The following is a 16,615-nucleotide window of genomic DNA, read 5'->3' as shown; positions in this document are numbered from 1 at the left end:
CTCTCTCTCTCTCTCTCTCTCTCTCTCTTTCTCTCTCTCTCTCTCTCTCTCTCTCTTTCTCTCTCTCTCTCTCTCTCTCTCTCTCTTTCTCTCTCTCTCTCTCTCTCTCTCTCTCTCTCTCTCTCTCTCTCTCTCTCTCTCTCTCTCTCTCTCTCTCTCTCTCTCTCTCTCTCTCTCTCTCTCTCTCTCTCTCTCTCTCTCTCTCTCTCTCTCTCTCTCTCTCTCTCTATATATATATATATATATATATATATATATATATATATATATATATATATTTATATATATATATATATATATATATATATATATATATTTCAACAAGTCAGCCATCTCCCACTGAGGCAGGGTGACCCAAAAAAAAGAAAGAAAATCCCCAAAAGAAAATACTTTCATCATCATTCAACACTTTCACCACACTCGCACATTATCACTGTTTTTGCAGAGGTGCTCAGAATACAACAGTTTAGAAGCATATACATATAAAGATACACAACATATCCCTCCAAACTGCCAATATCCCAAACCCCTCCTTTAAAGTGCAGGCATTGTACTTCCCATTTCCAGGACTCAAGTCCGACTATATGAAAATAACTGGTTTCCCTGAATCCCTTCACTAAATATTACCCTGCTCACACTCCAACAGATCATCAGGTCCCAAGTACCATTCGTCTCCATTCACTCCTATCTAACATGCTCACGCATGCTTGCTGCTGGAAGTCCAAGCCCCTCGCCCACAAAACCTCCTTTACCCCCTCTCTCCAACCCTTTCAGAGGGACTGGCCCCTACCCGCCTTCCTTCCCCTATAGATTTATATGCTTTCCATGTCATTCTACTTTGATCCATTCTCTCTAAATGACCAAACCACCTCAACAACCCCTCTTCTGCCCTCTGACTAATACTTTTATTAACTCCACATCTTTTCCTAATTTCCACACTCCGAATTTTCTGCATAATATTTACACCACACATTGCCCTTAGACAGGACATCTCCACTGTCTCCAACCATCTCCTCGCTGCTGCATTTACCACCCAAGCTTCACATCCATATAAGAGTGTTGGTACTACTATACTTTCATACATTCCCTTCTTTGCCTCCATAGATAACGTTTTTTTGACTCCACATATACCTCAACGCACCACTCACCTTTTTTCCCTCATCAATTCTATGATTAACCTCATCCTTCATAAATCCAGAGAATTTTCACGGCATGCTTAAGTACAATAAAGCACCTAAATTACTGGGAAAGGTTGAAATCCCTTGCTGGTATTCCCTGGAATGCAGATGAGAAAGATACATGATAATATACACGTGGAAAATCCTAGAGCGACTAGTTCCAAATTTGCACACGAAAATCACTCTCTATGAAAGCAAAAGACTGGGCAGGAGCTGCAACAACCCTCTCTGATGAAAAGCAAGGGTGTCATGAGTACGCTAAGAGACATCACAATAAGTGTCAGCGGCCCAAGACTGTTCATCTGCCTCCCAACATATAAAAGGGGGATTACACATAGACCACTGGCTGTCTTCAAGAAGACGCTGGACAGGCACTTAAAGTCAGTACCTGATCAGCCAGGCTATGGTTCATATGTCGATTTGTGTGTGGTCAGCAGTAGCAGCCTGGTCATTCAGCCCCCAATCCACTGGGAAGCCTGGTCACAGACTGGGTCATGGTGGTCTTGATCCCTGAAACCCTCTCCAGGTATAGTCCATGTGTATTTGGTTGAAAATAGTGACTTTGCAATGTATTATTGGAGGGTTTTTATGGTTGTACGTGTATTCTCGATTTCTTGGCATCATTTGATAGAATGGAAAATATGTTACAGAAACAGAGATGATTTTGATTGGACTGGAAGTAGCTTGAGATTGGGTTCAAATTTTCCTGAGGATGGGTAAAGCCTTTAACACCCTGAGTCTGTTTTATGGGTTTTTAACCCTTAAACGGTCCAAACATATATATACGTACAGTGGTCCCTCAATAATCGTCCATAATCCGTTTCTGGAAGTGGGACTATTATCGAAATGGACGATTTTCGAATCAATTTTCCCCATAAGAAATAATGTAAATCCAATTAATTCATTCCAGACACCCAGAAGTATCAACAACAATTTTTTTTTTTACCTAAAAGATAGATTTACATGCACAAAAGAATGAACATTCAACATGACAGTTACCTTTATTGAAGGCTGTTGTTGATGAATGGAAGACAGGGAGGAGGAGAGAGGGAAGAGAGGTTATTTGGAAGGGGAATCCCCCTCCATGAGGACTCGAGGGCACTAATAAAATGTATTGTAATAAAGTTGGTAGAATTACCGACAATATGTAAAGTAAAAGGACACAAGTGCAACTAATGTGACATTTTATTGTGGCAACGTTTCACTCTCCAGGAGCTTTATCAAGCCAATACAAACAATACATGGACACAGAGGGTATATATAGGCTCAGAGTGAGGTGCGATACTAGTGGTAGTGGTAGTACTGTAGTAGTAGTGATAAAAGTTGTAGTAGTAATACAATATGGTAGAACAATTAATTCGTACATGAGTAAAAGGATATAAAAGCTATTACTTGGGTAACATAAAAATAGGTTGGACAAATATAGACTGGATAGAGGCAGCCTGTTTCAGTGTTCACTCTCTGTAATGTGCTTTGTGTAGTATAACAGGAGAGACTATGTGATGGCAGGGTTTACTGTTTTCAGGAGGATTCTTGCTAAGACTTCAGAAATGGTGAAGCTGCCGTTGTTTTGTTTAATTGTATTCGAAACAGCGATCAGTGCTGATTCTAGGCACTTGCGTCTGCGGAAATTAGTTTCTTTGATCACTAATTTGGCGTCCCTGAATTTCATGAGATGACTGGTGGAATTTCGGTGTTGTACACAGGCGTTGTTCAGGTTGTCGTTCCTACATGCGTAAATGTGTTCATTGAGGCGGGTGTCGAGGTTTCTTGCTGTTTCACCTACGTAAATCTTGTCACAGCCTCCACAGGGTATAGTGTAAACTCCTGCGTTGACTGGTTCGTGGTGCTTTGATTTTGTTCTGGTTAAATCCTTTATTGAAGTGCTAGAAGCGATGGCGACTCTGGTGTTAGCTTGTGAAAGTACTTTAGAAACGTTCAGTGCAACCTGACTGTTGGGAAGAATTATAACTTTGTTGGGAGTGGTATTGGTGTGTGGAGAATTGATGATCTGAAGAGCCTTTTTCTTGCAGTCTTTGATGAAAAAGGAAGGAAAATGTAACTCAGTGAAGGTTTGGTGAATGTACGTACATTCCTCGTCAAGAAACTCAGGACTACAAATTCGGTATGCTTTTAGGAAAAACCCGATGATGATGCCTCTTTTGGTCTTGGTATCTTGACTGGAATAGAAGTGTGTGAGATCATTTTTATTGGTTGGTTTCCGATAAACTTGAAATCTTAGGTTGTTGTCTACTTTGTGAATGAGGGCGTCGAGGAAAGGTAGCTTGTCATTTGACTCGATCACCGGTTCAAGATCCCATACATCAAAACGTTTTGGAGTTATTACGAGGACATCGTCCACGTAACGTAACCAAGTGACGCTTGGAGGGATGATGTTGGCAAAGTGTTCAGACTCTAGGTGTTCCATGTATAAGTTGGCTAGGACGGCACTGATGGGGGACCCCATTCCCATGCCGTAGGTTTGTTTGTAGAGCTTGTTATTGAAAGAAAAACAGTTGAAATTAACACAGAGTTCAATCAAGTCAACAAAATCTCCGGGAGGTAGAGGAAGATTAAGGTCCTGATTGGTAGGTACTTTTGTGAAAAGGGAAGTCACGTCCAAACTGCTTAGTTTCTTGTTACGGATGGAGAGGTTTCGGATGCGGTTGAGAAGGTCACCTGAGTGTTTAAGGTGAGCCGGGCTGATGGTCCCCAGAAGGCAGGAAAGATGTTTGGCAAGAACTCCGGCTAGTTTGTGTGGAGCATTGCCTATTCCTGACGTGATTGGTCTGAGAGGAATATTGTGTTTATGGGTCTTGGGTAAGCCATACATGTGTGCTGGTTTAGGGTTGCTTGGTAACAAGTACAGAAGTTTCTTCCCTTCTCTAGTGCGTTTGAGTATTTGTCTGGTTTTGTATAGAAAGTCTTTGGTGAGCGTCTCCCACTGTTGAGTGCTGATAGGTTCGTATGTAGATTGATCATAAGAACATAAGAAAGGAGGAACACTGCAGAAGGCCTGTTGGCCCATACTAGGCAGGTCCTTTACAATTCATCCCACTAACAAACATTTGACCAACCCAATTTTCAATGCCACCTAAGAAACAAGCTCCGATGTGCAAGTCCCTCTCAAATCCAACCCCTCCCACTCATGTACTTATCCAACCTAAATTTGAAACTACCCAAAGTCCTAGCCTCAATAACCCAACTAGGTAGACTGTTCCACTCATCAACTACCCTATTTCCAAACCAATACTTTCCTATGTCCTTTCTAAATCTAAACTTATCTAATTTAAATCCATTACTGCGGGTTCTCTCTTGAAGAGATATCCTCAAGACCTTGTTAATATCCCCTTTATTAATACCTATCTTCCACTTATACACTTCGATCAGGTCTCCCCTCATTCTTCGTCTAACAAGTGAATGTAACTTAAGAGTCTTCAATCTTTCTTCATAAGGAAGATTTCTAAGGTCCATCATTTTAGTGTTGTAGTCACTGGTGTTGATTATGACGACTCCACCTCCTTTGTCGGCGGTGGTGACGATAATGTTGGGGTCGTTGGCGAGTTCCTTAAGGGCAGTGATGTATTGTCTAGGAAGATTCAAAGAAGAAAGTTCACATAAAGCTGCAGTGAGAAGGCCCTGTATATCGCTTCTAGCACTTCAATAAAGGATTTAACCAGAACAAAATCAAAGCACCACGAACCAGTCAACGCAGGAGTTTACACTATACCCTGTGGAGGCTGTGACAAGATTTACGTAGGTGAAACAGCAAGAAACCTCGACACCCGCCTCAATGAACACATTTACGCATGTAGGAACGACAACCTGAACAATGCCTGTGTACAACACCGAAATTCCACCAGTCATCTCATGAAATTCAGGGATGCCAAATTAGTGATCAAAGAAACTAATTTCCGCAGACGCAAGTGCCTAGAATCAGCACTGATCGCTGTTTCGAATACAATTAAACAAAACAACGGCAGCTTCACCATTTCTGAAGTCTTAGCAAGAATCCTCCTGAAAACAGTAAACCCTGCCATCACATAGTCTCTCCTATTATACTACACAAAGCACATTACAGAGAGTGAACACTGAAACAGGCTGCCTCTATCCAGTCTATATTTGTCCAACCTATTTTTATGCTACCCAAGTAATAGCTTTTATATCCTTTTACTCATGTACGAATTAATTGTTCTACCATATTGTATTACTACTACTACTACTACAACTTTTATCACTACTACTACTACCACTACCACTAGTATTGCACCTCACTCTGAGCCTATATATACCCTCTGTGTCCATGTATTGTTTGTAATGGCTTGATAAAGCTCCTGGAGAGCGAAACGTTGCCACAATAGAATAAAATGTATAAATGAACAGTGGTAATAGGGGTAGTTGATGAGTGGAACTGTCTGCCTAGTACGGTGAAAGAAGCTAAAACATTGGGTAGTTTCAAATTTAGGTTGGATAAATACATGAGTGAGAGGGGTTGGATTTCAGTTGGACTTGCACCTGAGCTTATTGCTTGGGTAGCATTTGTTCTGTTAGTGGGTTGGATTTGTGAAGGACCGGCCTAGTATGGGCCAGCAGGCCTGTTCCAATGTTCCTACTTTCTTAAGTTCTTATTTAACATCACACTTACCAGTAGGGTGATCGAGGCTAGGACCTTGGGTAGCTTCAAGAAGAGATTGGACAAATATACAAGTTGGAGGAACTGAGTTTGATTTGTGTCATTGGGTATGGGAGTAAATTCTTGGGTAGCTTTGGGTGGAGGTCATTTTGATAAGGACCTGCCTTGTATGGGCCAGTAGACCTGCAGTGTTCTTCCATTGTTATATTCTTATTGGCTATTTGTTTGTGTGAGGGAGGGATGGCAGGTTTATTGTTGGAGAATATGACACTAATATCAACTCTATGGCTTACTTATCTATCACAATTCAGCTAATATGACATAATAAACAATATTAATAACATAGAAACATGGAATATACTGTAGAATGAATAAAATAAGTCATTACGTATGTCATGTGGCCCGGTGGCCTGGTGGCTAAAAGCTCCCGCTTCACACACGGAGGGCCCGGGTTTGATTCCCGGCGGGTGGAAACATTTCGACACATTTCCTTACACCTATTGTCCTGTTCACCTAGCAGCAAATAGGTACCTGGGTGTTAGTCGACTGGTGTGGGTCGCATCCTGGGGGACAAGATTGAGGACCCCAATGGAAATAAGTTAGACAGTCCTCGATGACGCACTGACTTTCTTGGGTTATCCTGGGTGGCTAACCCTCCGGGGTTAAAAATCCGAACGAAATCTTATCTTATCTTATGAGAGGTGCTGTGTTGTGTTGTTGTTGGGTATATAAGGGCCACTGAGTGTAAGCCGTCCATAATGGTGGTGAGGCGGCGGTGGTTTTTGTAGCCCTATATAACTCCAACAACATTGGAGGAGTTGGTAGAATCGCTGAATCACTAAAGAAGGAACCCTCTACCACCATCACCACGACCTTCTACCACTATTACAACTGTTACCACCATCACTACTACCTTCTACCACCATCACTACTGCCTTCTACCACCATCACTACCACCAAATAAAGCTTCTAGTGCCAGCCCTTTGGTAAAGAATATGAGAAACACATAATTTATGAAAAAGTTTGTAGAAAAATACAAAGATGGTGGTGGTAGAGTGGAATAGTTGTAAGATAAGATAAGATTTCGTTCGGATTTTTAACCCCGGGGGGTTAGCCACCCAGGATAACCCAAGAAAGTCAGTGCGTCATCGAGGACTGTCTAACTTATTTCCATTGGGGTCCTTAATCTTGTCCCCCAGGATGCGACCCACACCAGTCGACTAACACCCAGGTACCTATTTGCTGCTAGGTAAACAGGACAACAGGTGTAAGGAAACGTGTCGAAATGTTTCCACCCGCCGGGAATCGAACCCGGGCCCTCCGTGTGTGAAGCGGAAGCTTTAGCCACCAGGACACCGGGCCACCAGCCACCAGGCAAATGAGTGGATAGAGTTATCAGAGCTTATTTCTTGGGTAGCATTGAGGACTGGGTTGGGAAAATGTTTCGTTAGTGGGATGAATTGTAAAGGACCTGCCGAGCATGGGCCAACAGGCCTGCTGCAGTGATCCTCCTTTCTTATGTTCATCAACCACTATCACAACTGTTCCACTCTACCACTACCATCTTTGTATTTTTCTACAAACTTTTTCATAAATTATGTGTTTCTCACATTCTTTACCAAAGGGCTGGCACTAGAAGCTTTATTTGGAGCCATGGTAGCTTATTTAGCACTAAAATCAATGGAATATTATGAAATATTTCGTAGGAGCATGTGAGGGGACCGTCACTCACTGGTAAACAATGGCACACTGGCTGGGAAGGAAAGGCCGAGGCGGCTCAGAGCGTGAGTACGCGTCCAGGACGAAGGACTATTAGGACTATTAGCGAGTTACCGGACCATTTGTGAGCCAATATTTTGACGAAAAAACAGGACTATTTCCGAAATGGACGACTTTCAGGCCGGACGATTATTGAGGGACCACTGTACGTTCACTCGCGCAAATATTTTGAAAAAAAAAAAATTATAGAAAAAAGAGCACATTTTTTTAAGTGTTTTAGAATAAAAATTTTTTTTTAGGGTCAGTACTTATCAAAATATGAGGCCGCGAAGTTGGCACTTGGCGATCACCTGACGGCAACATGGAGCACTGCCGCTTGCAGAAATTCTACATATTTGCTGTTTTCTTCCATTTGTTTTTTTTTAATTTTCTTGGTTTTCATGATATGATAATTATGTTATATGGCAAATCTTTTGATTTCACTGCCAAATGTTGTTTATACACCAATATTATATACAAAATTATCATCACATTGTCATAAACACACACTACACACTGACAGGTGATTTTGCACACCTGGCTGAATCATATTCTATTATCTACAACTATATACAAGTATTTACATGTCCTACTTATGTTTCTAGAACTCCACGACTGTATGATACGCCATGAAGATTGGATTCATACAGAGTGCCACCCCACACTGGTGACAAATGAATCGTGTGTCCTTCCGCTGTTGGGGTGTTTTTTGGTGGTAGCACACACAACACACTTTTTCTGGGCATTCTTCTTCTTTTGGGTAGGTGGTATTGGTACCAGATAGTGACAGTTAGGAGTGATTCGGTCTGGCATTTTCCCCTCTGGCTCTGGTTGGGGGACAGGTTGTGGTGTGACAGGTCGCTGTTGAGGGGCAGGTACAGGTGTTATACCATACTAAACTACTCGTCAGCAGGCAGCGGCAGCAGCGACCTCCGAGCTCCGTACTTTTCTCCAACTATCAGAGCTACCAATGCTCCTATGATGACCTAGTTACATGCAAAACTGCACTACCCAACGTAGCACCCAGAATGACCAAAGATTACCAACAGTGAAACCTACAAATCGAACATAATAGAGATCAAAGGAAGACTGCTCACAAACCGAAAGCAACACCCCGCTGCTAGCCGAACAACGTAACCCTAAACTTTGTATAACTACAACTTCTTCTTAACTACAACAATTCCTGTAGTATTATGAGGCGCAATCTAAGAGAAAACAGCACCAAGGCCAGCAAGAAAACGCCGAAAAATCAACTATTCAACAAGTGTAGCCAGGAGGACGCCGGCCCAGCAACCACCCCACTCACCACCACTCAAGGCGACACCACAACAATAACAACAAACATGGCTGCCACCAGCCCATCCTCCCCTCTCTTCCCCGGATTCAACCTACCAAGTAGTCTCTCAGGTATGACCAACGATCCAGATACCCTAAAGTCATACATCTCCAACTTAGTTATTGAAAATATGAATCTTCGAGAGACGCTAACAAAACAAGACACCAGGATGACACAACTCGAGAACAAAATCCTCAGTCTTGAACAAAAGTTATCAACACCAGGAATGACTAACTGTGGCAAGACCATCCAGACAGTCATAGATAGCCATACCCAACAAATAATATCTCTTAATACAAAGGTTGAAGAAGCAGTAAAAGAATGGAAGAACAACTTAGATAACCAGTTCAGCGACTACTTTGCTCTCCAAGAAGATAAAACTGAACAAGATAAACTATCGGACGCAGTAATAGTTAACAGTCCACTTTTTCCCAGTGATATGAACCAAGCAAACAGTAAAGAAATTACTCTGCAGATCATAAAGGACCAAACAAATGTTATTGTACCAGAGTCTGAAATAAAAGAAGCCAGGTTACTAGGATCCCATGGTAGAAAAAGTGTTATGCTTAGATTCCACTCACATGACAGGAAAAAAGACTTAATTATTGCATCTATTAAAGTAAAGAAAGAGGTATACATAAACGAGTGTCTTACCAAAAAACGTCAGAACCTCCTGTATAGAGTCAGAAAACTTAAGCGGGAGAATAATGACACAATACACCAATGCTTCACACGGGATGGGAAAATTCTTGTTAGGAAAACAAATGTAGGTCAACTGTATACAATCACGAACGAGAATGATCTATCACGATTTCTCAGGGATACTAATCTTGCAGAGAATAACTAAACAATGTCCAACTTAAAAGCCTACGTAGCGTAGTGTATGTTTTGCTCCATTATTGTTCAAATTTCATTGTACAATCTCTTAGTATTTAAATAATCAACTACCTCATTTTGTGATTTTACTAGTAAGCATAAGTCACCTTATGTAATTTTCTTATTTACTATTGTTTGCTTAAACATTAGCTGAATTGATACTTTCTCTGTCCATATTACTACCTCATTTTTTTTTTTAAATACTATCAATTGATATTACCTACTAAAATTAATAATTATCATTTTTACTATAATTTCAATTTACTCTTAACATTTTTGACATTTAATAACCATTACTTGTCTAATTACCTTTACCTGTTTTATACCACATTTACTATCTTAGAGTACTCTTAATTACCTTGTACTGCCATATAACCTCTAGTATAACTACCAGTGCAATATTGAATGAAATAAACATTACTTTTTCACTTTTTTTGTAATCATTATTACTTACTAAAATTTTATTAAACACCATATTTACTACCAGTCAATTTTACTTTTGTACATTAAACATTATTTTATACTTCCCATAACATTTTGTTGCCAAATTTTCAAGTTTGCATATTCAACTCCAACCTTTATATTATCCTTTGTACCTGTCTACCATCTTACTATCATATTATAACCAAGACATTACCATTATTCATTGTTCTTACCTGTCCATTTAATTTTGTTTACCACTACTTGTTTTTTTAGTCACTTTTTATTGTGTGTGCAATTAGTGTATATTCCAATTACTTTTTTGCAAGTACCAAAACTATCTTTTGCTATCTAGTACCAACTACCTCATTTTTTTTTTACTTTTTATTGTGCAATAAACTGCTCAACTTATTTAATATTACAAATCAGATCTTACTCCTAAACCAATGTTATTTCATAGTGACTATCTGTCCATTTAACTTGTTTACCATTACTCAATTGTAGTCCCTTATATATTTTTTTGTCCTTTATTTTAGCTCTATATAACTACCTTAGATCATATATTCGCAATTGTTAAACTAATCAAGGTGCTATTCTCAGGTGCTAAAGTTAATAAGTTCACTATTTTGCCATTATACTCCAAAGCTCATTTATTTGATTACCACTTTATTGTTCACCACAACTTACGTTAGTCCCTTTTATATTATAATTTTATATTATAATTCTAACTTTAAAGAATTACCTTTAAAGTACTACCTACTATCATATTCCCAAGCTCCATTATTTGATCATCACTTTATTTGTTCACCACAAATTATTTTAGTCCCTTTTATATTGTCTCCTTTATTTTAGCTTTAAAAAACTACCTTAGCTCATTATTTTTTACATTTGTTAAATAATTCAGGTGCTATTTTTTTAGCTTTAGAATATTTACTTTATTTTTTACTTAATTCTAACTATAGATTCACTACAAATCTTATGATTACAAGCATTGATCCTGATGCCAACCTCTTATTTAATGACTTAAATGATTCAAACAGTTACTGTAATTACTACACAGCAGAACAATCAAAGGCACTTCTCAGAGCCAACAACAACATAACTATCTTTAACTACAATATCAGATCTTTAAGCAAGCATTATGATGACCTAGCATTACTAAATTCCTTGCATGCCAATATGTCCATCATTACACTAACTGAAACCTGGCTAAAGCCTGATACTACAGATGTCTATGCCATTCCTGGTTACACAGCCATACACAACTGTAGGCCAGACCAACAAGGGGGTGGCACAGCTATATACTACTCAGACCAACTAGAATGTATCACTAATACTTGCACAAGGGATTAACATGGGGAATATATAATAGCTAAATTCAAATCTAAATACCTACAAAAACCTCTCACAGTGATAAACATCTACAGAATTCCACAATCAAACATTAGCCAATTTAGTCAAAACCTAGGAAGTATGATAACTGATGCACGCATGAACAAAGATCACTTACTACTCTCAGGTGACTTCAATATAAATCTCCTGCAAGACCAGGACCCACACGTTACTGAATTCACAAACACAATGAGTAACTGCATGTTGCTACCAACAGTAACAAAACCTACAAGAGTTACAGAGACTAGTGTTTCCCTACTTGACCACATCTGGACCAACACCATATCCCCTTTAAAATCAGGCATAATTACAGATAATACCACAGACCACTACCCTACTTTCCTCATAACAACTCTTGGTAAAATACCCCAAGACACTACTAAAGTCACCTTCAGACTTCACAATGAGGCAGCCATTAATAACTTCACAACAGCAGTAACAAACATTGACTGGCACACTGAGCTAGAAATCTATGGGTGATGAATGTTGCAGTGAGGAGAAGGCTGGAGGCAGTGGAGATGTCATATCTGAGGGCAATGTGTGGTGTGAATATAATGCAGAGAATTCGTAGTTTGGAAGTTAGGAGGAGGTGTGGGATTACCAAAACTGTTGTCCAGAGGGCTGAGGAAGGGTTGTTGAGGTGGTTCGGGCATGTAGAGAGAATGGAGCGAAGCAGAATGACTTCAAGAGTGTATCAGTCTGTAGTGGAAGGAAGGCGGGGTAGGGGTCAGCCTAGGAAAGGTTGGAGAGAGGGGGTAAAGGAGGTTTTGTGTGCGAGGGGCTTGGACTTCCAGCAGGCATGCATGAGCGTGTTTGATAGGAGTGAATGGAGACAAATGGTTTTTAATACTTGACGTGCTGTTGGAGTGTGAGCAAAGTAACATTTATGAAGGGGTTCAGGGAAACCGGCAGGCCGGACTCGAGTCCTGGAGATGGGAAGTACAGTGCCTGCACTCTGAAGGAGGGGTGTTAATGTTGCAGTTTAAAAACTGTAGTGTAAAGCACCCTTCTGGCAAGACAGTGATGGAGTGAATGATGGTGAAAGTTTTTTTTTTTCGGGCCACCCTGCCTTGGTGGGAATCGGCCAGTGTGATAATGAAAAAAAAAATAATTTTCAACAAAACACATAACTTGCCAATATGATTCTGTTGGTATCCTTGCACTCCGTGACACTTGAAGGTATTGTAATGTAAACAGAACTTTCTCTTCTGTTTCTCACGTGTTGATTTGTTCTTATTATCTATCTGGACATTGATCTTGTAGTGTATCTTATCTTAAATGTCATAGTCACCCATTAGCTTGATAACTAACTATCCATAGACATTTTGAGTTACAATTTTAATAATGTGTCATTCAAATTTGCTTTGACTTACTGTATTTGACATTGAAAATTACACTTTGTAGCTGTAAACTTTCTTTTGAGGTGAATTAGGAGTAAATTTGACTATGTGGGATGAGGGTTAACCTGTAGCTCAGTGGTCAGGTGTTGAACTCTCAAGCAAAAGAGACCCATGGCTGAGAGAGATGTATCAACAAAATTATTCCTCTTAACCTTCTTCACCTAGCAGTAAGTTGGTGCCTGCGAGTAAGTTGGCTGTTTTTATAAAAATCTTTGAGGGAATATTATACCTTTGAGAGAGATCTGAACATTGAAATGATTTGAGGTAGAATAACCTGTAAATTGAAATGAATAGAAATAAAAATGTGCTGTATTTTAATAGAGAAATTATATTTTGTAAGATCTATGTGCCTTAAATTTTTATAAGAAAAAATAATGTTGCTGTATATTTTCTCGTTTTTGGTATCATTTTATGAGTTTTGATGTTAAGCAAAGGTAATAATGCTGTTCATTTAACATTGTGTTTTTCTTTTTATCGCAGCAATGATGTGACACGAGTGTTGTTTGTGCCATATGCTTTACGAAAGATGGATGATTATGCTGAGACAGCCCATAAAAAGTTCACCTCTTGGGGTATGTGTTATGATCTTTGGGATTTTTTTTGTTTTTTTTTTTTGCCATAAAATGAAGAGGCTTCTCAGTCAATACAGTATTTCATTGACAGTAACTATGTAATAATTACAGTGCATTTCACAGATTTAGATGAGAAGTTGCAAAAGTTTTGAGAAGTAGTTTGGAAAGGTGTAAAAACTAGGACTAAAAGTAAATGTAGAAAAGAGCAAGTTGATGAAAGTAAAAAAAAAAAAATCTAAGCAATTAAGTGTTGAATGTTAGATTGGGGGAAAATGATTATGGAGGGAGTGAATGTATTTAGAAATAAATACAGTGGACCCCCGCATAACGATCACCTCCGAATGCGACCAATTATGTAAGTGCGTTTGTACGTGTATGTTTGGGGGTCTGAAATGGACTAATCTACTTCACAATATTCCTTATGGGAACAAATTCGGTCAGTACTGGCACCTGAACATACTTCTGGAGAGAAAAAATATCGTTAACCGGGGGTCCACTGTACATTGATATTATCAGCAGATAAGCATACAAAGTGTGAGGCGAATTGTAGAACGGAACATTGAGTCTTTAGATAGAAGGAGAGGTAGGAGATGTCCTAGGAAGCATTGAAGAGAGGGAGTGAAAGAAATATTGAGTGGTAGGGGTTTAGGCATCCATCATGCATGTGGGAATGTATATGACTAGAGTGAGTGGAGACAAGTGGCTTTTAAAATTTGAAGTTCTGTTGGGTTTTGAGCTAGGTAAAAGGAATTCAAGAAAACCAGTTACTTAGTCTTGAGCTTTAGAGATGAGAAGCACAGTGCTCTCATTCTGATGGAGGGTAGGATGTTGCATTTTGGTGGATCATTGGAAATGTCATGTACATGCTTCTCTGGAAAGACACAAGCATTGTATTAATCCAGTGAGTTTAGCCCTTACCCTAAATATAATTATGATAATCTGGAAAGACATTAGTGATTGAGTGATGGTAAGTGTGTTTTCCTTTGGGTCACCCTGCTTTAGTAAGAAATAGCTGGCATGGTAACAATAAAACTTACCTTTGATATAACTTTGAAGACTTTTGAGAGTTTGCCTACTCTCACAGCCTGGCCCTGAGCCAGGCTTGTCTGATACTTTCCTGATCAACCAGGCTGTTGCTTCTGGCAGCAAGCTGGCCCACTTATCCATCACAGCCTGGTTGATCTGGCACTTGGCAGGGGTACATGTCCAATTTCTTCTTGAACACTTTTGTGCTTGTTCCAGAGGTGATCTGATATTTTGTGGTAGTGTGTTAAACTGCCTGGACCTACAGATGTTGATACAATCTTTTCTTTTTGTTGAAAGGAACTGTCAACACTGAACAATACTCTATAATAATAATAATAATAATAACAATATCTTTGTTTACTACATGTACAAGGTATAAAGGACTAGCTGACATCAATGACATACTACTATATAGAAAGTCGCTTACTATGCAGAGCATTTCGGGCAAATTAGGTCGGTTTGTCCCACGATGTGACCCACACCAGTCAACTAAAAGCGAGGTACCCATTTTACTGATGGGTGAATATAGACAACCGGTGTAAGGCAACACGTCCAATGTTTCCACCCCTTCATTGGGAATCAAACCAGGACCCTCACAGTGGGAAGCGAGAGCTTAAGCCATTATATACTTTAAAAAAAAAAGGTCAGCTGACATTATTACACCCAGAACATTCACTTGTTCATTTTGTTATTTTTGGTGATCATCATGCATTTTACAGTATACAGTGTCTTTCTTTAGTTCTTCATTCTTTCATATCTTAGTTAAAGCTTGTTACTATTGAACATCATATTATCCTCCACTGCCTACTGGAAGACTTTGTTTATATTCCTGCAATTTTTTCATGTCCTCTTCCGATTTGATTTTCATGCTTATTTTGGTATTATCTGCAAATAATGATACGTAACTGTGTTGTGTGCTTTTATCTGTGTCTGCTATAAGAATAAGAAATAGTAAAGGTGCCAGGACTATGCCTTGGGGTACTGAGTTTTTCTACATTTCTAATACTGGAATTTGCTCTTTTAACTACAATGCTTTGTGGTCTGTTTGTCAGAAAATTGAAAATCCATTTGCCGACTTTCCCTGTTATACACAATGCCCTTAATTTATATACAATCACTCCATGATCACATTTGTCAAATGCCTTTGCAAAATTTATATGGACTACCTCTGCATTTTAGCTTTCTTCCAATGTTTCCATAATTCTGTTATAGTTGTTTAGTAGCTGTGACAAGCATGATCTTCCTCCTCTAAATCCATGTTGGTGTAGGTTATGCTGTTTCATAAACTTTGTAAGTTTGTGTTATCTCTCTTTCAAAGACTTTCATGATGTGTGACATAAGAACTACTAGTCTGAAATTTTTGGCAAGTGTTTTATTGCCTCCTTTATGCACAGGAGCTATGTCTGCACTCTCAGGCCTCTGGGATTTTGTCTATATCTAAGCTCTTTTTCCAAAGATTACTGAGTGTTTATGGTAATTGTATTTTGCACTTCTTTATAAATAGGGAAGTCCACAAATTCGGTCCAGGTGCTGCATGAGTGGGCATGTTTTCTATTTCATTTTCAAATTCTTCAGCATTTGTACTTATGTTAATTATGGGATCTTTGTGGCCTTCAGGGGGTAAAAAATAAAAAAAATGGCATTCTCCACCCTGCTTTCACTTAAAAAATTTATTGCTGAGCTTCGATAAATTTTCCTAGATTTCATGATATTTGCCTTATTGTGTTCTTTTATAGAAAAGTCAGCTAACACTATTATGCCAAGATCTTGCACATGTTCCTTTTGTTCTTTCTTCTTTCAACAAACCGACTGTATCCCACCAAGGCAGGGTGGCCCAAAAAAGAAAAACGAAAGTTTCTCTTTTTAGAATTAGTAATGTATACAGGAGAAGGGGTTACTAGCCCCTTGCTCCTGGCATGTTAGTTGCCTTACGACACGCATGGCTTACGGAGGAAGAATTCTGTTCCACTTCCCCATGGAGATAACAGGAAACAAGCAAGAACAAGAACTATCAAGAAAATAAA

The 16,615-nt window shown here is 39.2% G+C and overlaps 1 protein-coding gene across 5 annotated transcripts in view; it reads left to right on the top strand.

Moving 5' to 3' along the window:
- The window catches only part of LOC128699224 (alpha-aspartyl dipeptidase), a 75,002-nt gene that overhangs the window by 18,326 nt on the left and 40,061 nt on the right, over positions 1-16,615 (top strand). For all 5 annotated transcript variants that reach the window (XM_070085762.1, XM_070085763.1, XM_070085766.1 and 2 more), the window contains exon 3: positions 13,474-13,565. In XM_070085762.1, the coding sequence (XP_069941863.1) occupies positions 13,474-13,565 (92 nt within the window). The remainder of the gene's footprint in view (positions 1-13,473; positions 13,566-16,615) is intronic.

Source organism: Cherax quadricarinatus, chromosome 17, assembly GCF_038502225.1.
Source record: "Cherax quadricarinatus isolate ZL_2023a chromosome 17, ASM3850222v1, whole genome shotgun sequence".
In the NCBI taxonomy this organism is placed as follows: domain Eukaryota; kingdom Metazoa; phylum Arthropoda; class Malacostraca; order Decapoda; family Parastacidae; genus Cherax; species Cherax quadricarinatus.
Note: the sequence above shows the minus strand (reverse complement) of the source record. Positions and strands in the feature narration are given on the sequence as shown.